General features: G+C 35.4%; 1 protein-coding gene across 6 annotated transcripts in view; it reads left to right on the forward strand.

Moving 5' to 3' along the window:
- LOC124233049 (unconventional myosin-IXa) overlaps positions 1–27,284 on the forward strand; it is a 289,642-nt gene that overhangs the window by 76,150 nt on the left and 186,208 nt on the right. For 5 of the 6 annotated variants that reach the window (XR_006886963.1, XM_046650076.1, XM_046650077.1 and 2 more), the window contains exons 5-9: positions 4,733–4,832; positions 6,465–6,521; positions 12,857–12,954; positions 16,975–17,101; positions 23,018–23,107. Coding sequence is in view for 5 of the 6 variants with exons in the window: in XM_046650076.1 (XP_046506032.1) it covers positions 4,733–4,832; positions 6,465–6,521; positions 12,857–12,954; positions 16,975–17,101; positions 23,018–23,107 (472 nt within the window). In the remaining variant the exon portion in view is untranslated. The remainder of the gene's footprint in view (positions 1–4,732; positions 4,833–6,464; positions 6,522–12,856; positions 12,955–16,974; positions 17,102–23,017; positions 23,108–27,284) is intronic. The other variant, XM_046650078.1, reaches the window with a different exon arrangement.

Below are 27,284 nucleotides of genomic sequence, written 5' to 3' on the forward strand. Positions count from 1 at the left end.
TTATAGTATTCCCTTATAATCTTGTTTATTTCTGTAAGGTTCATAGCAGTGTCCCCCCTTTCATTCCTGAGTTTGAGTCTCCGCCTCTTTCTTAGTTCTTTTGGGCTGCAAAATACCACAAACTGGGTAGCTCATAAAAGCACAAATTTATTTCTCACAGTTCTGGAGGTTGGGAAGTTCAAGATGAAGGCACTTGCAGTATGAGCGGCTATTCTAGTGAGAGCCCTCCTTCTGGTTCATAAGCCTTGCCACCTTGATGGGTCCTCACCTGGTGGAAGGGAATAGGGAGCTCTATGGGATCTCTTTTGTAAGAGGACTAATCCCATTCATGAGGGCTCCACCCTCATGACCTAATCACCTCCCAAAGGCCCCACATCCTAATACTGTCACCTTTTGGGGTTAGGAGTTCAACATAGGAATTGGAGGGGTACACATTCAGACCATAGCAATCTCCCCCCTCTTTTTGATCAGTTTAAATAAAGATTTATCAATTTTGTTGATCTTTTCAAAGGAGTGAGTTTTGGTTTCATTGATTTTTCTCTATTCTCTGTTTTATTTCTGCTCTCATGCTTATTACTCCCTTCCTTCTGCATGCTTTGGGTTTAGTTTGCTCTTTTTTCTTCTAATTTTTTAAGGGGGAAGGTTGGGTTATAGATTTGAGATTTTTCTTCATTTAAAATACGGGTTTACAGCTATAAAGACCCACTGAGCACTGCTTTAGCTGTTTCCCATGTTTTGTTATATTGTGTTTTTGTTTTCATGCATCTCAATGTATTTCTAATTTCGTGTGTGATTCTTCTTTGATCTTATTTAGGAGTGTGTTGAATTTTGACGTATTTGTGAAATTTGGAAATTTCTGTTATTAATTTCTAATTTCATTGTAAGGTGGTCAGAGAGTATACTTTGTATAATTTTACTCCCCTTAAATTTATTCATACTTGTTTTATAGTCTAACATTGTCTGTCCTGGAGAATATTGCATGTGTGCTTGAGCAAATATGTATCCTGCTGTTCTTGGATGGAGTATTCTATAAATGTCTCTTAGGTCTAGTTGACATTTAGTATTTTTCAAATCGTCTTTTTCTTTGTTGATCTTTTGTCTAGTTGTGGTGTTCATTATTGAAAGTGAGTATTGAAATATTTCCAGTACTGTCTTTAAATTGTTTATTTCTTCCTTTAATTCTTTTAGCTTTTGCTTCATGTATTTTGGGGCTCTGTTTTTAAATGCATTTATGTTTAAAACTGTTATATCTTCTTGATGGATTGGCTCTTTTGTCTTTATAAAATGTCCTTTGATTTAATAAGAATTTTTGTCTTAAAATCTGTTTTATCTGATATTAGTGTAGATAGTAAGCTTTCTTTTGGTTGCTGTTTGCATGTTATCTTTTTCCATCCTTTTTCTTTCAACCTGTTTGTGTCTTTGAATCTATAGTGTATCCTTTGTAGACAGCATGTAGTTAGATCATTTTTTCTTTTTAAATCTCTTCTGCCAGTTAACCACCTGTGGACTGGAGAGTTTCGTCCACTTATATTTAATGTAATTATGAAGGAGAATTTTTTAATATTATTTTTATTTGTTTTGTATATGTTTTATGATGTTTTTGTTCCTTTAGTCTCCTATTACTCCCTTATTTTGTATAAATAAATATTTTCTAGTGTACCATTTTAATTCCATTGGTGTTTCTTTTATATATTTCTTGGGTTATTTTCTTAATGGTTGCACTGGTGATTACAGTAAACATCTTAACAATCTGGTTTGGATTAATAACTTAATTTTAATAGTATACAAATAACTTTGGTCCTATGTATCTCTCTTCATTTGCCCCTCCTTTGTGCTGTTATTGTCATACAGATTACATCTTTATAATAGTTGACCCAACATTACAGATTTATAATTATTGCTTTTTTGCAGGTATCTTTAAAATCTAATAGGAAAAAAAGTGTTACAAACAAAACATAATTTATACTCTTTTTTGTATTTATGTATGTAGTTACCTTTACTAGTGCTGTTTATTTCTTTATGTTTAACTGGATCTTGTTTAGTCTCCTTTTATTTCAGCCAGAAAAGCTCCCTTTAGCATTTCTTGTAGGGCCCCTCTGCTATATATGAAGTCTCTTATTTTTGTTTATCTGGGACTGTCCTAATTTCTCCTTTATTTTTCAAGGATAGTTTTGCTGGATATATAGTTCTTGATTGATAATGTTTTTCTCTCAGTACTTTGAATATATTATCCTTCTGCCATGGTTCCTGATGAGAAATTAGCTGGTTATCTTATATTAGGATCTCTTGATGAAGCATTTCTCTCATGGTGCTTTGAAAATTTTGTCTTTGTCTTTCAACAATTTTGTTTTGTCTAGGTATGGATCTCTTTGAGTTTCTTTTCCCTGGAGTTTGTTGAGTTTGTTGAATGGGTAAATTGTTTTTCATCAAATTTGGGGAATTTTGGTCATTATTTTTTCAAATATTCTTTCTGCCCCTTTCTTTCCTTTCCTTTTGGGACTCCCATTGTGCATATGTTGGTCTCCCACATTATGCATGTGTTGGTGTCTGCTTAATGGTGTTCCATACATCTCTGAGACTCTGTTCATTTTTCTTCATTCATTTTTCTTTCTGTTCTTCAGACTGTTCTCAAGTGACTTGTCTTCAAGTTTGCTGATTCTTTTTTCTGCCCGCTCAAATCTGTCGTTGAGCTCCTCTAGATACTTTGTGTGAGAGTGTGTGTGTGGAAGATTAGCCCTAAGCTAACTGCTGCCAATCCTTCTCTTTTTGCTGAGGAAGACTGGCCCTGAGCTAACAGCCATGCCCATCTTCCTCTACTTTATATGTGGGACACCTACCACAGCATGGTGTGCCAAGTGGTGCCATGTCCACACCCAGGATCTGAACTGGTGAACCCTGGGCCGCCAAAGCAGAACCTGCGCACTTAACTGCTGCGCCACCAGGCTGGCCCCTCCTCTAGATACTTTTTCATTTTAGTTATTATATTTTTCAACTCTAGAATTCCTTTTTGATTTTTTAAATAAGTTCTCTATATTTATCGATAGTCTTTATTTGATATGATAGATGTGATTTCATACTCTCCTTTAGTTCTTTAAACATGATTTCCTTTAGTTCTTTGAATGTATTTAAAACAACTGATTAAAAGTCTTATAAGTCTAATGTTTGGGCTTCTTCAAGAACAGTTACTATTAAAATCTTTAAAAAAAACGTGGGGCCGGCCCTGTGGCTGAGTGGTTAAGTTCACACAGTCTGCTTTGGTGGCCCAGGGTTTCAACGGTTCGGATCCTGGGCATGGACATGGCACCACTCATCAAGCCATGCTGAGGCAGCGTCCGACATGCCACAACTAGAGGGACTCACAACTAAAAATGCACAACTATGTACCAGGGGGCTTTGGGGAGAAAAAGGAAAAATAAAATCTTTAAACCCCCCTCCCCCCAAAAAACAGTTACTATTGATTGTTTTTTCTCTTTTGTATGCGCTATGCTTTCTTTGCATGCCTCTTAATGTTTTTGTTGAAAATTGGCCATTTTAAATAATCATGTGGCAGCTCTGGAAATGAGATTCTCCCACTCTCACGGTTTATGGTGATTGTTTTTGTTCCTGCTGTTTGTGTTACAACTTTTCTGAGCTACTTTCATGAAGTCTCTTTTTTTTGAGTGTGGCCACTGGAGTATCTGCTTGGTTAGCTTGGTTGTCAGGTAATGATTAAACAGAGATTTCCTTAAATTCTTGATGTGGGGCTCCTTATATGTATTGGGCCATGCCTTAACACTCAGGTAGGTATTTTATAATTGTGACTTAGCCTTTACTTCCTGTTTGTACAGGTTAGCCAGAGGTGAGAGCTTTGTACTTCCTCTGGTCTTTGCTGAATGGACATGCTGCCCTGGACATGCACACAGGCTGATACGTGCACATGGCCTTCTAGATTTCCAGGAATGTATTGGAGCTTTTCAACACCTGTGTGGAGATCTCAATTACTAGCTTTTCCCTTTAATTTTTTTGGTTAGTTTATTGTTTGCCCCAACATTTATCCACCACTTCAGGCAGCTGACGTTTTCAGTTGTCCGTAATTGTTTTCTGCATGCCCTGGGGGAAAAGATTTTCACACTGGGCTAACTCTGAGTCAGGTTAAATAAAGACAGTTTTGAATGTGGCTTCTTCCAGGTAACCACCAGACAGTACAAATAATGATATTTCTTAGGAATGATTCTCTGAACAAACTCTAACTTTGGTCTGCCCTTCTTGGAGGCTACCAGCCTTCTGATGTTCATCATTATAAGCTGTTGGTTTGAAGGCTATCGTGGAGCTGGTGAGCAGGAGGTGGAATAAGGCAAGATAAAAGGCCACAAAGGTTGCCATTTTTACTGAGATTTAGCTATTTTTCTTGTGTAAAGACTCCCTGGATTGCTGTAAGCTTTTGGTTAACTTCCAGAGTTCTGAAAAAGCTGATTCTGACAAATTTGCCAGTTTTCTAATTGGTTTTATGGAGGAGAGAATTTTCGGAGGCCTTAACTTTGCCGCATCACTGCCTTCATCCCCCTCTTTTGAACTCAGCATCCAAAACATCATTCTATTTTGAAGGAGTACTTAAATATTGAATTTATCATCTTTGTATTAAAAAACTGAGGCAAGGCTGAAACATTTACTAATTAATGTTTGCTTTTTTTCTTGTTCAATGATAACCATAGATCATGTGCATTATAAAATCATACTTCTTTATTTCCAACAGGAACTATCATGTATTCTATTACCTCCTGGCAGGAGCAAGTGAAGAAGAGAGATTAGCATTCCATCTTAAACAACCAGAAGAATATCATTATCTCAATCAGGTGAGAGTTCATGAAAAGCATTTTGAAATGTAGGGCATTATTAAATTTTACCTCTTGAGAGAAAGTTTATTGTAGCATTCTTTGTTTTCAAACCTGGTAATGGCTATTAACTAGCATTTTCTTTTCTTTTCTTTTTTTTTAAGATTGGCACCCAAGCTAACATCTGTTGCCAATCTTTTTCTTTCTTTCTTTTTCTACTTCTTCTCCCTAGAGCCCCCAGTTCATGGTTGTATATTCTAGTTGTAGGTCCTTTTGGTTGTTTAGCATTTTCATACATGCAGTCTAAAAATATATGTGATGTAATTGTCAAATTTCAAAATTACTTTTACTCTCATATGTGTTGTAAAAGACTAGTTATTTGTGTGCCTTTTGCTTTTTGTGAGACACTTTAAGAGAGTAATAAGTTGTTTATACGTACCTCCATGTTAGAAAAATGCTTTACTCATTCCCAAGTGGTTTACCTTTTGTAGACCACAGCATGTTAAATGTAACTAATGATTAATGTCCTTGCAAGGGATTACTTGAAACCTTATTTGCATGTTTTGAAGTCTAATACATGTACTTCTTTGCATGACATTATGATAAGGACTTAGAGTATGACTATTTTAATATTTTAGTGAGTGATCCCTTTAAACATTCAATGTGAAATTCATCAAAAGAAATGATTTATTAGAGAATTTGTATCTTTCCTTGAAACTCAAAATTCACTTCCGTAATAATGAGCAATTCTCACTTTTCATTACATTGGTTTCTGTAATTTTCTTATTCCTCATATTAACAAAAATTCTAGAATATTAATAGAATTGGTGTGACAGTAGATCACTTAAATAACAGATTGTCTCCCTTTATTTTTTAATCATTTGAGGCAAAATGTAATGTCTGGAAAAAAATTCACGTATGATAATTTGAAAAATCTGTACGAAGGTTTTATAAGCAAATTAGCACATTGATGATGACTCAAAGATTGTAGTCTGTACTTAGGGTTGTGAAAGTAACATCTTAGACCTCTCCCAAGATATACAGCATGCTGTATAAGTGATATTTCTTAATTTTGAAACTACATGTTTATATAAACTAACATAACTCTGTATTAATATATGGAGAACTTCGAAATTATTCAGAACATAATTTTCTGGTATAATTCTGGGTATTTTTACTGTATAGAATGAAGTAGGTTAGAAAAATAGTTGTCATAGTTTGAGTTTTTCCCCTTGCATGTTTATTTGCATTATATTTGGTTGATTAAATATTTTCCTTTTTAAAAAGTAGTAACTGCCCATAAATGAGCTGATAGTTGTTAGTATTAGAGAAATCTAGAGTTTATTATTGTTTTCCACATCTTTTTGTAATCAGTGGCCATACTATACATATTCTTGTCATAAGATCATTATTCATAGATATGGGACCCAGCAGTTAATGTAAATCTCAGAGTCACTGGACAATAGCAGATATGATTGATTATAATGATCTCCCAGAATCTGAATGTTTACGTAATTGTTTCTTGTTTTATGCTGCTATACAAAACAACTTTCTTTGGATAACAGCAATCCTTCCTCAACACTTACATCTAAGAGGTGATTAGAAAAGTGTGATAACCATTACTTCTACCTAACTAATCTGCCTTACTTTCAGATAACAAAGAAACCCCTCAGACAGAGCTGGGATGATTATTGCTATGACTCTGAGCCGGTCAGTACAAGTACCTAACTATTCTGTGTTCCTGTTAAAGGATCCTCACCTTGCTTGTTTGCATCTATCTCATGACTTAGAAAATCAGCAGAAATACTAATAAAGAATCTAGGAAAGGAGAAGTCAATATTTAATTTCTTCAAATTGATTTGTCTGTATGTCTATGGTTTGTTGGTTAAAAAGCAGTCAGTTTACTTTTTTGAATATTTTTTGTTGCTAAATGTTTAGTCTGTTCACTACGTACTTTGACAAACAAATTGATTGCATTCCTGATTTTTGAGCATTGATGTGGATCCTTATGAACTGTAGTTTTTTCTTGACATTTATTTTTTCAGTTAATTTTTAGTAGTTTCATTACCCACATATTATGAATAGTACTATTATTTTAGATTTAGATTTTTTTGTAAGATTTTTTTTAAAAAATTTTTCTTTTTCTCCCCAAAGCCCCCCAGTACATAGTTGTATATTCTTCGTTGTGGGTCCTTCTAGTTGTGGCATGTGGTATGATGAGCAGTGCCATGTCTGCGCCCAGAATTCAAACCAATGAAACACTGGGCCGCCTGCAGCGGAGCGCGTGAACCTAACCACTCGGCCATGGGGCCAGTCCCTAGTACTATTATTTTAAAAAGTGATATGTATCAATTTAACAATCAATGTAACAGTCTTTTCACAAAATGAATACATGTATATTTTTTCTTTCATTTTTTTTTTTAACAGCAAGAGAGGCTATAGCCTTTATATAATTTTCCACAAATTAAGAATTGAAATTCCTATAAATAAGATTATATGTTTTAAATTGAATGATTTAAGGGCATATATGATGTAGTATAATTTGAGTAGGTAAATTTAGCTTTATTTCTTACATTTTATAAGGACAAATTTGTAATCATAGAAAGAGCACAAAAAATCTTTCACTTCAGTTTGCAATTAGGTCAGATGTAAAAAAAAAGGCTGAAAACATGCACTTATCTATATCTATTAATTAACTAATGAACTAATTTATTAACTGTTCCTCCTGGAAACATATCGTGTCTTAGTCCTTTCTTTAAATAACCATTACTTTAATTTTTTACTGTATGTGATTACATACTTCATTAATTATAAAACTGGCCTATTTTAGAGTTGAGAAGGATCAGTAATTATGGATATTAATTTCTTCCTTCAGGCAAAGTTTAATTGCATGAACATTTCGTAGTAAATCAAGTAATTTATGGTTTCAGATTTTAGATTTTGGAACATAAATTTTAGACATTTCAATTTATAGATTCAGATAAATATTGGAGAAAAATTTTATACTGTTTTGCCACTTGAGAAGCTTCCATGTTTCACTTCCTATACCAAGTGACCGTGCCTCATTGGGAAGTAGGAAGGAGACAGGGAAACTTGTATGGCAAATATAAGATTTGGTTGCCTGTTTAGAGCTTAACATGAAACTGTGAACTCATCTGCTGTTGTTTAGAGGCAGTCTCTAAGTTAATGCTTAAGCATTTGGGCTCTGACTTGAATTCTAGTTCATCCACTTCCTAGTTTTGAGAACCTGAGCAGGTCACTTAATTCTTTTGTTTCCATCATCTGTTTAAGGGGATAATGTCTTTAACTTTTGTGAGTATTAAATTAGACAATGCATATAAACAGCTTGATAGAGTACTTAATACTTAGTAAGTGCACAATAAATGTTCCTACCATTGCTGCTATCATTGAAATCATCATCATTCATCTTTTCCTTTTGGAAGAACTTTGTAGCCATACTCTGCTACTCTCTTAACATTACTTTCATCGCTTTCTTCCCATTTATTGTTTTCAAATCTATTATAGTTTGAACTTTGATTAATTTCTGCTTTTGTCTCAGGAGTTAATTAATGAAACAACCAGTCACTCTGAAGATCTTCTGGTTTATTCTTTCCTCTTAACTCCTCATGGTAAATTTGGGGGCAAACTAAACTTTATTTCCGTCTGAGTTGTTAGAACTTATGTGACTAGCATTATGGGAAGAGAGGATTGTTAAGGTCTGTTTTGCCATTTGTGCTGTATTACTTATCGTACATTTTATGTAATTGATCCCAAGGGGCACTATAGTGAGAAAATTGCATTTAATAAGGGACCTGTTGTTGCCCACTATATGGTGACTTAATACCTTTTAAGGGTTGTTCTGTTAAATAAGATGAAGCAACTAATGTTGCCTAGGAGATAGCAGAGGATTTAGAATTGGATAGATTTTGGTTTGGCCATCCTTGTTATTTAGGCAAGTTATTTAACCTCTGTGTCTATTTTCTTCCCTAGAAATTTACATATAATTATATATACATACATATAATTATCTTCTTGTGTTTTGGGGATTTAGTGAGATTATATGTGTCAGGTGACTTTCATAGTGTCTGATAAGTCGAAGATGTTTGGTACATACTGATTTCTCTTCTTATATGGTAATAATCTATTCAAATAATTTTACCTTAAAGCTAGTTCTCAATAACTTTTATGTAAAAGGTTAGTCTCACCTAATTTTTTTATTTATCTGAACCAAGGTTTGAGTGGTTTAAGGGTCCATCTATCGGGCAGAGATTTAATGAGAATTATTACAGTAAGTGATAGTCTCAGAACACTACCATGTCCACTATGCTGCAGAGGGATTAGAACTTATTATCCTGTTGAGACCAAGCTCTCACCCTGGTCATCACTACCTTTACAGGAACCCAACCATCTGTAGAGTACCTGGCAACCTGTTTTCCCATGAGGTAGACCTGCTGCAGTGCTTTCAGGGATCCTGATGCAACTTGGGTAGAATCCTTTGAATCTATAATGTTTCTATTCTCCTTATTTTAAGTATTTCTACAGCATAAAGACTCTTACCTCCATTCCCTTGTAGTCTGTTAAGTTCATGGTCATTCTCTCAAATACTGCCTTTGTGGCTTTACTCCTCATCGTCTGTCAGTCCAATATGAGGTCTCTGCATGCAGCAAAACTTACTTTGCATATATTTTTCCATTTAAAAACCACTTTAACATCCATATTATATTTGATCATTATAAAACCACTGGTTGGAGTTAGTATGATTACCTTTCTCACAAGAAGCAGCAATGACTTAAAATTTAAGTGGCTTCCCCCATTGTGTTGAAGCAAGTTAGTAATGTTACTGGGATTCCAGTGAAGCCTCTGTTCTTTATATTCTTTTCCTTAAATGATCTCTGGCATCTTTACTAACTCTCAAAGTCAATTATTCTTATTTATGTCCTGTACTGTCAACTTGAAGTTATAAAAAAGTATGATTTTTCTAAATACCATTCTAGGAAATACAGACAAAAGAAATGTATAATTTGACTCTACCCTTTACTTTCTCTCCCTCATACCCATGTCAAATGCCTACTACCTGCCAGGCTTATCGTAGGCACTTGTAAATGAGAAAGGGTTCTCATCATTCCACACAAAGGGAAAAAAAGGCTCATAGCATGAAAGAACATTTTGGTGTGTTTGTTGGGAGTGTGCAGTGGCATGTTATCAAGCAAGACTACAGCTAGAGCTGAGTTGGGCAAGAGGAACCAGCTATCTTTTTCCGGTGGAAAGGTTTGTGGCAGTTATTGGTTAGTTCCCTGCCTTATTCTTTGAACCTTACCATTTCGTTGTTCTCTGAGTGACCTCCAACAGCCAGTATTTGCAGCTTGGTGTCTGAAGACTTTTCTTAGAACTCTGGAAGGCCTTTGTGCTCTAGCATGGCCCCCTGGAAGAGCATAGGAATTAACAACTCCCTCCCCCTATCTGTAGAAATCCTCAGCCAGTGATGGGAGATGACATACAAATGGTCCAGCTTTCTTATCTCTCTGTGTTTTACCCTGTTTCCCAGAGATTACTTTGGGATTAAACTCTACTTACCCACTGTGGTAGGTACTTTAATAGTGAACCCTGTTTAGGCTACACTGCTTTCCCTATTTCTTTTCCCATTCCCTTACTACTTATGCTGAATCCTGGTTTCAAGGTCTACTTCTGTGGGAACCCAAATTAACCCAAATTAAGGTAAGGATATTTCTGGTTTGGTAGATTAACCATCCCTAGCTTTTCTAATACTGTTATCATCAGGGAAACAGTTAAGGTCATCAGTACATGTTTTTGAAAATAAATTATGATTTTGGTGTTTGTTAAGACCACTTTGTATTTCTGAAGAACATTCGATTGTGGATAACAGCAAATATAAATGTATATTTTAGTGCTTCTTTCAATTTACTTTCTCAGTATTTTATATACGTTGTTTTATTCATTTTGGGGGCAGATAAGAACACTGTCAGTTATGAGATTCATTGCTGTATTATTGAGTGGAAACATAACTTTTTTCCCCCCTCACTTATTTGTTATAGAAAAATATTAACCAAATCATAGAGTGAATGAGTTGTTTGTGGTTTGGGGGAGAAGAGAATCAAGAGCCTTTTAAAAAGCTTTTCTATAGGGGTTGGCCCCGTGGCACAGCGGTTAAGTTTGCATGTTACGCTTTGGTGGCCTGGGGTTTGCTGTTTTGGATCCTGGGTGCGGGCATGGCACCGCTTGGCAAGCCATGCTGTGGCAGGCGTCCCACATATAAAGTAGAGGAAGATGGACACGGCTGTTAGCTCAGGGCCAGTCTTCCTCAGCAAAAAGAGGGGGATTGGCAACAGATGTTAGCTCAGGGCTAATCTTCCTCAAAAAAAAAAAAAAGCTTTGCTATAGATAAAAGAAGAATGTGTTAACTTAAAATTTTTTAGTGAGTAGTAGGACATGGGCATGTCTGTAGAAATATGTTTTAAAATTGCTTAGTCCAAATTTTATAGGCAGAAAATTAAATGAATGGATTTTCAGAAAGAACTTTTCTTGAAGTGAATTTGAAATTTTAAACTATGTGTGTGTACCTTTCTATATAGAGAATAAAAATATTTTTAACAGCGTTCTAAAATTTAGTATTTAATTGTAAACTTTATATTTAGATATATTCATTAACTCATTCTTCCAGTGCCTGAGGGGGTTGTACATCGTAGATACTCGATAAATACTTTTAAAAAAAATGAATGAGCAGTTTCTTTATTTCTCAAAAAGGAATGTTTCATTTAATTCAGTAAGTCAATGATTGTGTGTTTACGTCAGTAATTATCCACTGTATTCTTGGCTCACTTACTCAGTGCTGGAGATCTGCAGTGAATAAGACAAATAACAGTCCATGTGTTTACTAAGTACTTGATGCAACATTCCATAGGAAGATAGGCATTAAAAAAGTAAATATGTGTGAGGAGGTTTTTGAAAATGTAAGTGTAAGGGACTGTGAGAACATAGAGTAAAGAGACTTAAGTACTTATTTATTATTTTAAAGATTTAGATTATGTGTACAGATCGTGTTTTTTGGGAACTAAAATGCAAGGGTTACTCTAAAAATGAAATATTTTGGGCTGGCCCAGTGGTGCAGCGGTTAAGTGTGCACGTTCTGCTTTGGCGGCCCGGGGTTCGCCAGTTCAGATTCCGAGTGCAGACATGGCACCACTTGGCAAGCCATGCTGTGGTAGGCGTCCCACATATAAAGTAGAGGAAGATGGGCACGGATGTTAGCTCAGGGCCAGTCTTCCTCAGCAAAAAAGAGGAGAATTGGCAGCAGATGTTAGCTCAGGGCTAATCTTCCTTAAAAAAAAAAAAAACCATAATATTTTTTTATGGGTTTATCCACAGCTGTTTTTACTGACTCATGTGATGTCTGTTCTGTGCAGGTTTTTATACTTTCACATATACTTCTTTCTTTTGCAGAATGGTTACCATGTTGTTTATATTATTTCATTAGGAACTATTTATATTATATCTCATATCTGTGTACCATAAACATCTCTATATTATACAAATCTAGGCTCCACTTCTCAGCTAAATTACTGCCTCTTCTAAAATTTGTTTTTGTGTCCCAGGATCTAGTTCAGTGCCTTGCATGTGGGTAGGCATTCATTAAATATTTGTTGAGTAAATAGCATTGGTTTGTGGTATTGAACCCTCTTAAATACTTTGGATCTCCAAAACTCTTCAGAACCACTCAGAATCAAACTTGGTATTAGAAGAGTTTATAAGTATTGCTAGCTCTTTATCTTAAGTTACTGTTGAGATCCTTGCCTTGGTGATTGTGTAAGGGAGAAAAAAGGTAACTTACTGGTATTTTGGTAGGTATGTGTTTAGTTTGCATATCTGTAGTAAGATAAGATGTCTAATGAATTTGATGATGTCTAAATATTCACCAACTGTGATTTTTACACATGGGTGTTCTCATCTAAAATTACTTTATTTCTCTAGTGGCTTATGTTACTTTTCAATGGGTAGTCTTGATTTTTCCCCCCTTTTTTCTTAAACAGGATTGCTTCACAGTGGAGGGGGAAGATTTGAGGCATGACTTTGAACGCTTACAACTGGCTATGGAAATGGTAGGATTTCTTCCCAAGACACGAAGACAGTGAGTTTATTTGTTGTATTCTTATACCCTTAGTGGAGAACAAGTCATGATGTATGTTTCAAAAAATTCCTCTTCCTCGGTCCTTTTAAACAATTTTCTAACTGATGTTCCTGATCCAGTGCCTCCTCTATCTTAAGCATTGCTCACAAAATTTATTTTTCTAAAAGAGTTGTTTTGAATTGCTTTTTTTTGGTCATAAATTCTTTGAGAATCTTTTGAAAACTAGAGCTCTTCTTCCTGTAAAATGTACATCCATAAACATTTGCATGTAATTGCAAGCGTTCATTGTACCCCTGAAGCCTATCCAGGGACCTTACTTAAAAACTGTTGCTTTATAACGCTATTTAAAGTGTTATAGGTCTTGTTTTTTTATGTCAGTGATCTCTGATCTTGTTAAGGCATGGATACCTCTCAGTAAAACCTAATTTTCCATGTATTTTCCCTGTAAATTTATGTCTGTACTATTGTATGAACCGTATTTTGTTCATTGTAAATATAAGTAAAAGAGAAATGAGATAAGGATGAAGTATATTATATTTAAAATATATTTAAAATAAAACAAAATATTTAAAATCTTGACTGTCACCAGAAGAATGTAGTAACATATAACTTTTTTGAGGAGGGAATTAGTGTTGATAAATATTTCAGTTCTGATTATATTCTCAACTTTTTTTTTTTTAAAGATTGCCACCTGAGCTAACAACTGTTGCCAATCTTCTTCTTTGTTTTTTCTTTCTGCTTTTTCTTCCCAAATCCCCCCCAGTACCTAGTTGTATAATTTACAGCTAATTTAGTTGTGGGTCCTTCTAGTTGTGGCACATGGGACGCCGCCTCAGCGTGGCCTGATGAGTGGTGCCATGTCCCTGCCCAGGATCTGAACCAGTGAAGCCCTGGGCCACTGCAGCGGAGCATGCGAACTTAACCACTCGGCCATGGGGCCGGCCCCTATATTGTCAACTTTTAATCTTGTACCAGGAGTAGGAGAATATTAGTCCTGCCATTTTCTTGTTTGCTTGTGATTATATCATTGGTATGAATCTTCGATTGGCAGATTCTTTGCCCGGATCTTTTTATGAAAGATAAGTTAAAACCAAATAAGATAATATGTAAGTATGCAAACCAATTTAATTGGTGACAAACTACAATTCACTGGAAGTTACTAAATAAATGAGAGTACCTCTGTCAATTACTCCATGAGGTGTAATACCCTCGTTCTTCCTTCAGGATATCTCATTTACCTCATGTGACACCTGCCAGACTGACATATAGACTGAAGTGCCAGTCTATGTATTAAGTAATAGTGAAACTTCATTTCACTTTTTGTAGGTAACATAAGTTGGAAATACAGTGTTTACTTATCATGCACCTATCATGTGAAAGAGTCTTATGTGACTATATCTCATGTTGGAAACCACAGGAAACAATATGTTCCTAGTAGCCAGGTCTTCAATTAGACCCTTCTCTATCCCTTAGATATTATCTTCAGATATTCCCTAGCACAGGGTTTGTATTTTAACTAGATGGTGTTATCTAAAACATTATGTTGTATTCTGAACATTCATTATTTTCCCTATTCCATGAAGGAATGATTTTCATCTCCTTTCCACTCATTCAAATAACTTTCAATTTTTGGATAGAGAGCATATCATGTATACTACTGTTCGCCTCTCCTGTGACCACTATTGACTCTGCTAATAAATCACAATGTTATTTTCTACTGCACTTAGATCTAGCCCAGAATCTCTCTTAACACAACCTTGCAGGCAACCTAAAATTTGGCATGTGAATTGAAACCTTTTTGCTTTAGAGTACTGTTCATATCCTACCTTTTTAATGAAATTTTCCTTAACTGTGTTTGTTTCTATTTTCTGTATTTTAAGATATCCTGCCCTATAGTATAGTTATTTATTGTTATTTCCTTATGGAAGATTATAAGCTTTTGAGAACAGAGATTCTTACTCCTATTTATACTATTTATACTTTTTTTATACTATAGTATATTAAATTGTTTATGTGACATTTATTATTCCTGAAGACTTTGCATCACATATTTGTGTGTGAGAAAACACTGATGTGCTGATTTTTGAACCCCAAATTTTGAAACAATGTAATTTAGAAACCATATAAACTACTACTAAAAGTAGTTTTTAAAAAATGGGCCGTGAGTTTGTGTTTTTATGTCTTTTGTTTTCCATTAGTTTTTTCTTTTTTCCCTGAGAAAGATTTGCCTTGAGCTAATATCTGTTGCCAGTCTTCCTCTATTTTGTATGTGGATCACCACCACAGTGTGGCTGCAAGTGGTGTTAGGTCCTTGCCTGGGAACTGATCCTGGGCTGCTGAAGTGGAGTGCGCCGAACTTAAGCACTAGGCCACCAGAGCTGGCCCCATTCCATTAGAGTTTATAATGTTTATTGATACTGAGTTTACTCTTTGATTTAACCCAGAATACTTTTATGAATTATTCCTTTATAATTTACTTGTATTTTTTTGAGTCATGTTAATGATTCAAACATTTAAAAATTTTAAATTATTTGAAAAACGAGACCTATAAATTAGATACTGTATATCTGAAAGTATATATATTAGCTTCCTAAGTCAATATTTTTTTTTTTTAAGATTTTATTTTTTTCCTTTTTATCCTCAAAGCCCCCCAGTACATAGTTGTATATTCTTCATTGTGGCTCCTTCTAGTTGTGGCACGTGGGATGCTGCCTCAACGTGGTTTGATGAGCAGTGTCATGTCCACGCCCAGGATTCAAACCAACAAAACACTGGGCCGCCTGCAGCGGAATGTGCGAACTTAACCACTCGGCCATGGGGCCAGCCCCCTAAGTCAATATTTTTGTTTTATTTAGAATACTTATTAATTTTAGGAAAACACATAGTAAAAATTTCATGAGTAGAACAGATTTATCCTATGGAAGTACTGGACAAGGCACAAAGATGTGTGTATACATGGAGTTCCAGGAAGGGCTTTAGATGGAGTGTTCAGTTGTGTTAAAAATACCTCTGAGATGTGAGGTAAGTTAAAAACAATATATTTTTCTTAGTTACTTAGAGGTCTTTGGTAACCTCTGTGAGACACTTCAGTGGGTGGTAGATGCCAGAATCTGATAGTAAATAGGGAATAACAAAGTGACGACAGGAGTATAAGTTAACATTTCAATAGGCTTGTTTGTGAAAGGAAGGAGAAGATGTGGATCTAGGACAGATTGTTTAAAATAAGAGAGAAGTAAACGTGAGATTATTTTGATAGAAAGTTCTTATAGGTTCAGGTGAAAGACAGGAAGTAGGTATATAAATGTTCCTGAGTAAACTGGAGTTCCTGGGATGTAGAGCACAAGTGGAGGGATTAGTTTGTGCTTGGAGGAGGGGCACGTGTTCCTCTGAGACAGGAGGGGAGAACAGAAGGGAGGGTCCAGATGTAGATGTTTCACAGTAGAGGCCTAATATTAGATAATATTCCCTAATGGCCTTATACTGTTTTTTAAAAAGCATCTATCAGTATACTAAATATACAATATTTATCGATATTACACCATAATATGATGTAGGAGAACACTTCTTAAATATAACGAGTAATAAAAAAATCACCTAGTCTACTTGATTAAAAATTACAGATTCCAAGGCCTTTCCTTTAAAGATTCTGATTGAGTAGATCTGAAATAGACACTGTAGGGAAAGGGCATTCCAGGCAGGATGAAAAGCATTTAGAAAGGCATGAACTTTTCAAACTACAGCAGATTCAGATGAATAGCAAAAGTCCCCTTCAAACAGCTATGTCTGATACGTGATACAATACTGAAAGTAAAGTTATGTAAAGCACTTTGCACAGTGCCTGACAGAGGAAATGCTCAATAAATTTTAGTTATTATAGTTATTATTCCTGTGTTTCTTCTTTTTCTAAAGATTAAATACTTCATATTTGTACTGATTAATTTGCTTGATTAGAATTTTAGAATGAAATAAGCTTAGAGAATGCACAAAAGCAAGCCATAATTTGTGGTTTTATTTTCGCAGGATTTTCTCTCTTCTCTCAGCAATACTACATTTGGGTAATATCTGTTATAAAAAGAAGACATACCGGGATGACTCCATAGATATCTGTAATCCTGAAATTCTGCCTATTGTCTCAGAATTATTAGAAGTGAGTGATTACATCTAAGTTTTCATTTCAAATACTGCATGACTTCTCAGTTTTTATTTTGTATAACTATTTTGAGAGTGTAGATGGGTTAATGCTTTTTATTAATGGTGTTTCTCCAAAAGATGGGATTTTTTGCTACATAGTGTACCAGAATCTGTAGAAGATTTGGATTTTCTCTCCTGCCTTGCCTTTCCCCAGATATCCATAACCCCTGAATTTGCTGGATAGGGTGAATATTTCATTCTAGATTGTATAATGTTCTAGGCCTTTGCTTGTTTTTCCCCTTCTGTATTTGAGCTATCTTCTCATACTAAGATTTTGTTTAGATTATTTTATTTGAAGATGGGCTATCTGGACGGAGAGAAAGGGTGCTACTTTTTCTTTCTTCGTGGCCAAATCAGAACCAAAGGTCTTCATCTCTCATCATGCTTCTTCCCATATCAAGGTTTTTATTACCTTAATCTTTCTTCCTGGAGTGATGATTTCTCATATTTTCCCCACTAACTTCTTATCTTGCTAGATTCATATTAAAAGAGGTGTTGGTTTTTATAGGCCCTCCCATCTGACAGAGCAAGGAAATATATGTGTGTATATTCACATATCTACAAATATCTTTATGTAACCATCTATATGTATATAAAGATAAACATGAGGCTATAATGATGTTTCTAACTAATCCGTTATCACATCTATCATTCTATGCTTTTCCCCTTGCTTATCTGTAAACTACCATTCTAACAATGAGGAACCTGTCTCCCACCATCTACTATTCATTTCCTTAATTATTCAATTCTAGTATTCGTGTTTAGTAGTAGTAGAATTGTTAACCCATACCCAGGTGGGAAAAGACTTTATCAACTCGAGTACAGTGCTTATGTGCGGTTCCTTTTACCTTTAGTTTTACAGACTCCATTCCTTTCCAAATCTAGGTCAGCACCTTTTCCTCCCACCCCCTTCAGTGAGGTTGTTTCATATGTTTGTCATACAGTAAGATTCTCTTGTCATTGTCTGCATTCTTTCCTAGGATCCCCCAGTGTCTTAAATAATTTTCTAAAAATTTGTATATATTGAAGTTCACTCTTTGTGCTGTATGGGTTGTGACAAATGCTAATGTCATATGTCCTCCATTACAGTATCATACAAAATTACACTGCCCTAAAAATCCTCTATGGTTCACCTATTCAACCCTCTTCTCCAAAACCCCTGATCTTTTTACTAGCTTTGTAGATTTTCCTTTTCCAGAATATAACGTAATTGGAGTCATGCAGTATGTAGCCTTTTCAGACTGATTTGTTTCACTTAGCAGTATGCATTTAAGATTCATCTGTGTCTTTTCGTGGCTTGGTAGCTCATTGCTCTTTATTACTGGGTAACATTCTGACAACAATATTCCATTGTATTGGTGTACCACAGTTTATCCATTTACCTATTGAAAGACAACTTGGTTCTTTCCAGTATTTTGCAATAATGAATAGGCTGCTTTTTTTCTATTCAAATATTACTCATCTTTCAAATCTTGGTTCATGTGCCACTTCATGGGATTTAACCTTATTAAATGGTCTAAACTGACTCCATCAGCATAGTACATTTGCTTCTATTTAGCGTAATTTAATTTTGGTTTTGTAGCAGAAAGTTAATTGTTTACTAGTTTGTGTCCATTATGAGGTTGCAGTGCTCTTTGAGAGCAAAGGATGCCTCTTCCTTATTTTTCTAACCTTACAGAGTTTGTTATTTTGCACATGCCTGGGTGTTGCTTATTAACTTTAATGGAATGAGTTAGCCTGGCAGAAGGAACAGGAGAAAGGGAGTACCTTGCATTGGAACGATACTCACTCATTGGAAAGAAGTTCTACCAGGAGTGTGGTATTTGAAAATTGTAAATGTTGGGGGTCATGAGGGTCAGAGAACAGATGGTATTTCTGTTAGGCATTTCAGGTGATATCTTAGTCAGACATTGGTATTATGGCAGTACATGGCATTGTGGCTAGTGGTCTTGTAAGTTCAAGCATTCAGCAAGTACTAAAGCTTTTGGTCCTTGTCCAGTATTCCTTCTTTGGTGAGAGACTGCTCAGAGCAAGTCAGGCAATTCAAAGAGAAACTCAGGTAGTGATAAAAAGGGGAAATCCAATTCTGAGAATTGGGCTTACCAGTGTGAAAGTTAGACTAACAGCAAATGTAATTTGATAGAAAATCTCACCTTTGAACCCAAGCTTCTTAAATTCTTTGTTAGGTGTAGTTTGGACAGGTTCTAGGAATGGAGGTTTGGTAATAAGTAGAAAGAAGATGTTTTCAGAGTTGAGGAGCTAGAGATCTGATAGGACCTATCATGGTATTGTGCCTATAGTTAGTTCTTAGAAATTATTTTTAAAGATGATCTCCTCTAATTGCTTAAAATTGATACTAATACTTGGCAACCTTAAGGCTTTCGTTGAGATAAAACAAAGATAAGCAGAGTAAGTGGCTTAATTAAAATGTAAACTCTTTAGTTAAGATTTAATTTAATGCCCCTCCTTCCAAAGTGATTGAATTCAATGATAAATAGAGACTTAGTTTCTAAGAACAAATGTTTCATAAATAATGGTTCGATTTTTTTCCCATTATTTTTTTGTAGTTACCTCAAGCAACGGTGAATGTTTGGAGTCTTTTGTTTACTAAATTCTATTTGGGATAGATAGTTGTGAAATTATTGAAAGATGGACAAGCTCCAATAGATTAATTTGGGTAATTGTGGAGCATGTTTTTGTTATGAGATATTAGAACCATCACTGTTAACAAAAACTGTTCAGTTTTTAGCAGATTTATGTATCTGAGTATATTTTAACATCTTTTGAAACAATATAAAGGAGGGATTTTTAACATATGTATCAGTTTCTCAATTAGGTGAATATGAGAAACTTTGTAGATTGGATATTGAGCCCATTGCTAATTATTTGTATTAATAAAGTTTATTTTTTAATTTTAAATGTCATATATGTGCAACTAAGAATATTTGGAAAATTATAGAGGTAGCTGATTAAAATATCATAAACTTATTAATATTTTCTTTAGGATGTTTATCAAATATAATAAACAGGACTAGAGTATTTTGTATGATTTGTGTGTATGTGTGTGGCTCCGTGTACAATCATTGTCAGGTTTTAGTGCCAACATTAAGCTAATTTCTAAAAATGAGTTGGATAGTTTTTCATCCTTTTAAGTTTTTTCCTACGTTTAAGAGAAGAATCATTAGCAGAGAATAATATGTTCCTTAAAGATTTGAGAGATACCAACTCTGTGACCAACTGTGTTTGATGTCCTTTTGGTTTGTTTTGTGTTAACTAAGTTTTTAAGATTTTCAAATCTTGCTTTAGTTAATTTTGATAATTTGTATTTTTCTAGGAAATCATGTGTTGCTTAAATGTTTAAAATTTATTGTTTTTGTGTTCTTTGTAAAATATTCTGTTAATGTTTAAAACATTTTTCTGTGGTGTTAGCTTTCTGTTTGTGTTTCTTAATTTGTTCTTTTGATTTATGTGAGATTTGTCTTTCATTTCTTATTTTCAAATAATTGGGCTTTAGATTTATCAGTTCTACATCTTACTTGTTAGTATTAATTTCTGTTTTTAACATTTTCTTCATTTTTCTCTGTTAAATTATGAAATGTTTTCAACACACACTGTATATAGAAAACGATATAATAAACACCTGTGTACTCACAACTCCACCCAAGCAATAATACATTGCATATAATTGAATACCGTTATGTACTCTGCCCCCACCAGAAGTGCACACTATTATAAATTTGGTGGTTATCATTCCCATTCTTGTTTTCTATTTTCAGAATAGATAGATATTTCCATACAGAATATTTTGTTTTGTTCTGCATGTTTTCAGACTTATGTAAACATTATACTGTATGGATCATTCTAAAACATGACTTTTTCATTTCATATTATATTTTTGAGATTTTTCAATGCTGATTTATAGTCTAGATTCTTTTTTTTTAGCTGCTGTATATAATTGCATTGTATGAATAAAACATAATCTATCTTTTTTAGTGGGCATTGAATTGTTTGTAATTTTCCATTTATAGATAGTGCTATGATAGGCATTCTTGTACGTCTCCTTGTTAAAATGTGTGAGAATTATTCTTGGATATAGTCCATGGAGTCGAACTTTTTGGATATGGTATATACACCTATTGAGCTTTACTGATACTGACAAATGATTCTCTGCAGTGGTGTATCAATTTATACAAATGTCTGGAAGTGACTTTTGCTCCATGTTCTTGCCAGCTTACATTTGTTTGTTCCTTTAAAAAAATTTCTTGAGTCTGCTGCGTAGACCATTTATTTTTAAGTGTTCACTTTTAATAATAATTGCTTAAATGTAGAAATATATACCTCACAATATGACAGTGTTTTTTTTTCACATATATTTTCCCTTAGTTTTGTCATTTTTCTGTAATTAGTATTATTTTGTTTTTGTTCCTCAAAGTATTTTAAATATGTCTGAAAGGTTGAGGTTTTATATTGAAACTTTGGCTGTTCACTTTTGGTTTTACTGCGTTTTGTAAAGGTAATATACCTCAAATTATTTCCATTTTTTAGAATTTGAGAATTTAGCAATGGATGCTTGAAAAGAAGGTGTACTTTCTTTATCATGTACTCATATTTCAAAAAATGATCTATCTATCATGAATTGCTAGTGGCAGGGTAATGCCTCACTCTATCATTTTGTAACTCAGTTTCTCCTTGTAATCTAATCTTTTTTGCTTGTGATGTTTTATATCATACTATCTACATAAAATTCTATGGAGGTTCTGTCTTTATTATATATGGATGCTTTTGTAAAATGCTCATGTTTTACTATTTCATGTCCATCAGCATGGCAAAAATCAAAACAAGAATCAAAAGTCTGATAATACTAGGTATAGTCAAGGTTCGAAGAAATAGGAACTCTCACATTTCTCAGTGCTGCTGCTGAGAGAGCAGATTGATGAAAACTGTGTACAGGAGTTTGGCAATATCCTGTAAAGTTGAAAATGTGTACACTACAACCTAGTAATTCCACTTTTAGGTATATACTTTAGGGAAACTCTTGAACTCATATGCAAGAATATTCACTGCAGTTTATTTTCTAATAGTGCAAAATTGTAAACAATGTAATTGCCTACAAGTAGGAAAATGGATTACACACTGGTAATTTATATACTGGGATGCTATATAGACGTTAAAATGAATAAGCTTCATCTAAATTATCAACATAGTTAGATCGCAAAAACATATGAGCAATATGATACCATACAAATAGGAGTTAGATACACTTGACAATATAATATGGTGTTTATGAATACGTCTGATATATATGTGTGTGTGTGTATAAAAATGAACTGAAATGATACCAGTCAAATTCATGATAGTATTTGCCTCTAGAGAGAGTGTGAGAAGAAAGTAAGTATCAATTTTATCATTAGGTTTAACATCTGTAAATAAAAGTAAACATCCGAAACATAAATAAGTACCGATGGTAATGTTCCTGGAATTCAAGAAGTGTTGTCACTTTTTAGTCCTGTCTCCAGGTTGTGGGATTATGGTTGATTGTCTTAAAATTGTTTTTGTACTGTTCTATATTTTCTATATCCTGTACAATGAAACATATTTCTCTATTATGATAAGAAAGAAAACTTTAATTTAAAAGACCCGTCTGTCTTCTTTACCCTTTGTTTTCTTTTTTGTGAGGGGAAGTGGAGTGATTGGGACACTTAAATTCCGCTTTGGCCAATATTTAAATTGCCCAGTGTATTGCTTTTTTGTTTTTTCTCTATTATATATTTGCTAATCTCATTAAATTTTTTGTCTCTATTTGGCTTTTCAGTAAATAATTCTACCCATTGTCATAAATCTTATATATTGAATTTACTTTTCTGCTGTGTAGGTTAAAGAAGAGATGCTATGTGAAGCATTAGTTACAAGGAAGACTGTGACAGTGGGAGAAAAGCTTATTTTACCATATAAGCTGGCAGAGGTATGAATAAGTTTTCTTTGATATCAAAGTGTGCTGAACTTTCTTAGAAGTTTGGGTTTGTGTTCTTTCTCTTAACAGAAGGAAAATAACGACAAAGAGCGTTGATTGAAGTATTTTCTGTGCCCTTGAAATTTGTGAGCTTTCCATCAACTTGGAAACTTAAAGTGGAATGTGATTTTAAGGAATAAACTTACATTTTTTCCCAAGGATCTTAATCTGTTCATCATTCTTAAGTTTCATATTAATATGAGGTGAATAGATGATAGGTAGAATTATAAATGAGCAGTGTTTGACTCGATTATTCCTTTTTGACAGTTTCTTATCTTCTAGCACATCATACTCTTCTGTTTACTTTTTCAGTGTTGGCCACTGCTTTTCACTTCTTTTTGCCTTTTATTTTCTTCCTGACCTCTAAAAGATGGGGTGCCCTAGGACACAGTCTTTGTTTTTTCTTCTCTATATTCTTTGTCCAGATTATCTCACCCAGTCCCATGGCTTTAAATATCATCTGTATAGTGAGCCTTCTAGGTGAGATTTATTGCTATAGTGAACCATTATTGTTATTGTAATTATCATTATTATTATTATTATACTCAGGTGTATAGGAGTAGGAAAATTATTGAAACACCTACTATTTTATAGTGTAATTTTCTGCAAGTGATGAGAAATCAAACTATGACAGTTAGTGTAAAAATAGGACGGGAAAAAAGCTGAAAAATAACCAAAAACAAATAGGAAATTTCCTTTAACAACTAAAAAAAAAAAGTTAAAAAAAATGGGACAGGAATATGAGATTAGAAGACACAGAGATGGGGAAATAGTGATTGAACTGTAAAGAATGCTTACTAGGCTGACACTGATCAATTTATCCCACTTTTTGAGGTCCCTCCTAACCGTATGTACAAGTCTACATTTCTTCATTATGTCAGGTATCTTATATTGTATTGTATAGTCTCCAACTTTGAGAGCTCCTTTCTAAACAACAGAAAAAGCCAAACCTTTTAAAGAATCTTGCCCTTCTTTTACATAAAAGTTTAGTACTTTTATATTTTGTTCACAACTTTTTTCATTATAAAATATTTCTTTATTTACATTTTCAAATTCAACTTTTTGTAGCCCCTGCTTTATTTTTGTTTACATTTGTTTGGTATATTTATTTGTTTGTTTAGTAAATATTTGAAAACCGTCTTTATGCCCAGAAATGTGCTAGGCATTAGGGGTAAAATGAGGAGTAGTTCTTAAGGATTTTAATATTTATTTGAAGAGCAGTGGAAAGCTTTTCAAATGTTTTTAGTGAAAAAAGTGTGTTTTTTTTTTTTTTTTTTTAAAGGAGCACTCTGGCAGCAGTGTGAAGAATCAGTTGGAGAGTTTATTTGTTTTCTATAGCTGTGTAACAAACTTAGTGACTTAATACAACACAGATTTATTATCTGGCAGTTTCCATGGATCATCAGTCTGGACACTGGTTAGATAGACCCTCTGCTCAGGGTTTCACCAGGCTGAAGTCAAGATGTCCATCAAAGCTGTGATCTCATCTGAGACTCAACATCCTCTTCCAAGTTCACAGATTATCAATAGGAGTCAGTTGCTTACAGTTTTAGGACTGAGATCCTCAATTTCCCGTTGGCTGTCAGGGGCCATTCTCAGCAGCTAGAGTCTACTTGCCATTTTCTGCCGTATGTTCCTGTCCATACTATGGCAGTTTGCTTCTTCAAGGCCAGCAGGAGAATCTGATGAAAGGATTCAGTCCTTTTTAAGAGCTTTCTCTGATTAAGTCAGCTCTGTCCACAATAATCTCTGACTAAAAAATTAGCTGATATTGGGCCATAATTATATCTTTAAAGTCCCTTCGCCTTTATCATATAACATTAGATAGTTACAGGAGTGAAATGCATCATATTTACAGTCCTGCCTACACTTAAGGAGAGGGGTTATACAGAACATGTACACCAGGGTTTGGGAACCTTGGGGCCATTATAGGATTTTGTCTAACACTGCAGGCAAGAGTGAATGTGGAAAGATGAGTTTGGGGCCTGTAGTAGTACTCCTGAGGAGAAAGGTGTTTACTGCTTTGTCCAGAATGATGACATACTGATAGGGAGTAATGGATATATTTAAAAAGAAAGAAATTTAGATGGTAAAATCAACAGGACCTGGCAATGATTTGCTTAATGGGAAACAAGGAGGAAGAAGGAGATACAAGGATGAATCCTAATTTTCTGGCTTACACATCTATAAGAATATTGGTACCATTCAGTGAGATAGGAAACACTAAATGAGATCTTGTTTGGGTGGTGTCTGGTTGCATACCCAGTTGGGCAAGCTGTGCAGGATAGATTGCAGAGAAACCAAAGAAGAGACCCTGAGATGGCATACAAGACTTAAGGGTTTATTGGGTCTTTCTGGTGGGGAGTGTTCAGTGGCGGCTGGCTGGACGAAGTTGTGCACCCACTCGGGTGTCCAGTGGCAGCCAGCTGGATGGAGTTACCGCTCCCACGAGCAGAGAGAGGGTTGCTTATACAGATGGGAGCAAAAGGCTATGTGCTTGCCAAGAGGAACTGTCCTTGGTACAACTAGTGTTCCCAGGAACAGTAGCTCACGTGGAAGGGCTCTGTCTTCCTTCAAGATGTGATGTTCTTTGAGTGAGATAAGTTAAGATTGGCTTGGCCAGGCCCTGGATCATTACAGATCCCAGCTGGTTGGCATCCTGCCCAGAAGAGGGCCGGAAGGACACATGGTTGTAATACAGCGTGTGGGCTATGGCCCTATACTCTACCCTCCGTGTGTCCGAATGGCCCTTACAATTTTATCATGCCATCTTCTGCAGTTTCCCTTGGGCCAGAGACATACAGGAGCATTGCAACTATGTACCACAACAGCCGTAAAGAGCACAGGTAGAATATACAAGCAATACAAAAAGGCAAGAATGCCAAAGAACTCTTTCTGCCATGGTAACCCCATGGTTGAAGAGAGAGAGACAGCTTGCTACATACCCAGCAATTGGAGTGATTTTGTAAGTCAGTAATGGTGTGTGCCCAATCAGTGAAGAAGTTGGCAGATGTTGTCCTGAGGACAAAAAGTAAGGTGTTTAGAGAGAACTAAAACAGGGAGGTCATGACTGTCCAACAAGACACACACGGTTGTAGAGGTATAGGATAAGGGAGGAACGACACTCTAGAGGGAAAGGATGACACTGCCTTGGGGAATGAATCAGAGGCCCTGGATTAGTAAGTTTGGAGGTTTTGGGTGACCTTCCCACAATAAAGGGTGTTACTGTGATATTCTGTTCTAAGTCTGTCCCCTAGGGGCTAAGAGACCACACCAGTGGGGCTCCATCTGCCAGTCCCAGGGCCAAGTGACCATGTGGGTCCCAGTAGGGAGTACTTTTGGCAGAGGCAAAAGCAAGTTGTTCTGAGTGCTTATCTATGGTTGTAGCTTTTCTGCTTTGTGGGCTGTTGTCTGTAGATGTACTGTTGTATTGGGTTCTTGTGTGAACATCTGATATACACTAGGTCCAGTGTGTCTTTCATGTTCATTTAGTTGATCTACGGCTGTTGTTAGGCGTCTCATCCACTGGGCTAGGGTCCTATCTTCTGACCTTAATTATTTTTTCAGCAAGCCATTCGTTTGTTCCACTAGTCTCGTGGCTGTGGGGTTGTATGATAGGTGACAATGCCCATGTATGTCCATTTGGTCAGTCCACATCTGTACCTTGTGGCCGGTAAAATGTGTACCTTGGTTACTGTCGATGTCAATGGGAGTACCGTACACAGTGCAGAGGTGTTCTAGGTCTCTAGGTGGTCTTTTCTGTAGCCTGTTTGCTAGAATATGCCTGCAGCAGTCCTGTATTCGTGTTCACTCAGGTAAGGGTATATCGGCAGCCATCAGAAAGGGGCAAGGGCCTGATGTAGTCTACCTGCCAGCGTTGAGTGGGCTGATTGCCTCTGGTGATTTGGCCTGTGTCCTGGGGAGTGGCCCTGGGGTCTCAGCAAGGAAGAAGAAGGGCACGCCTGGCAGATCTGTACTATGTCAGCATTGCATAGGGGGAGGCCCCAGGCCTTGGCATTGGCCCGTGAGGTCCTTTGTGTCCAGTCTTCTGGTGTAGCCACTCTGCCACTCTTTCGGCTGGCACTTCTTCCAGGAGACAGATCTGAGCTAACTCGTCTGCTTATTGGTT

This window comes from Equus quagga, unplaced genomic scaffold (assembly GCF_021613505.1).
Source record: "Equus quagga isolate Etosha38 unplaced genomic scaffold, UCLA_HA_Equagga_1.0 153_RagTag, whole genome shotgun sequence".
Taxonomy (NCBI): Eukaryota; Metazoa; Chordata; class Mammalia; order Perissodactyla; family Equidae; genus Equus; species Equus quagga.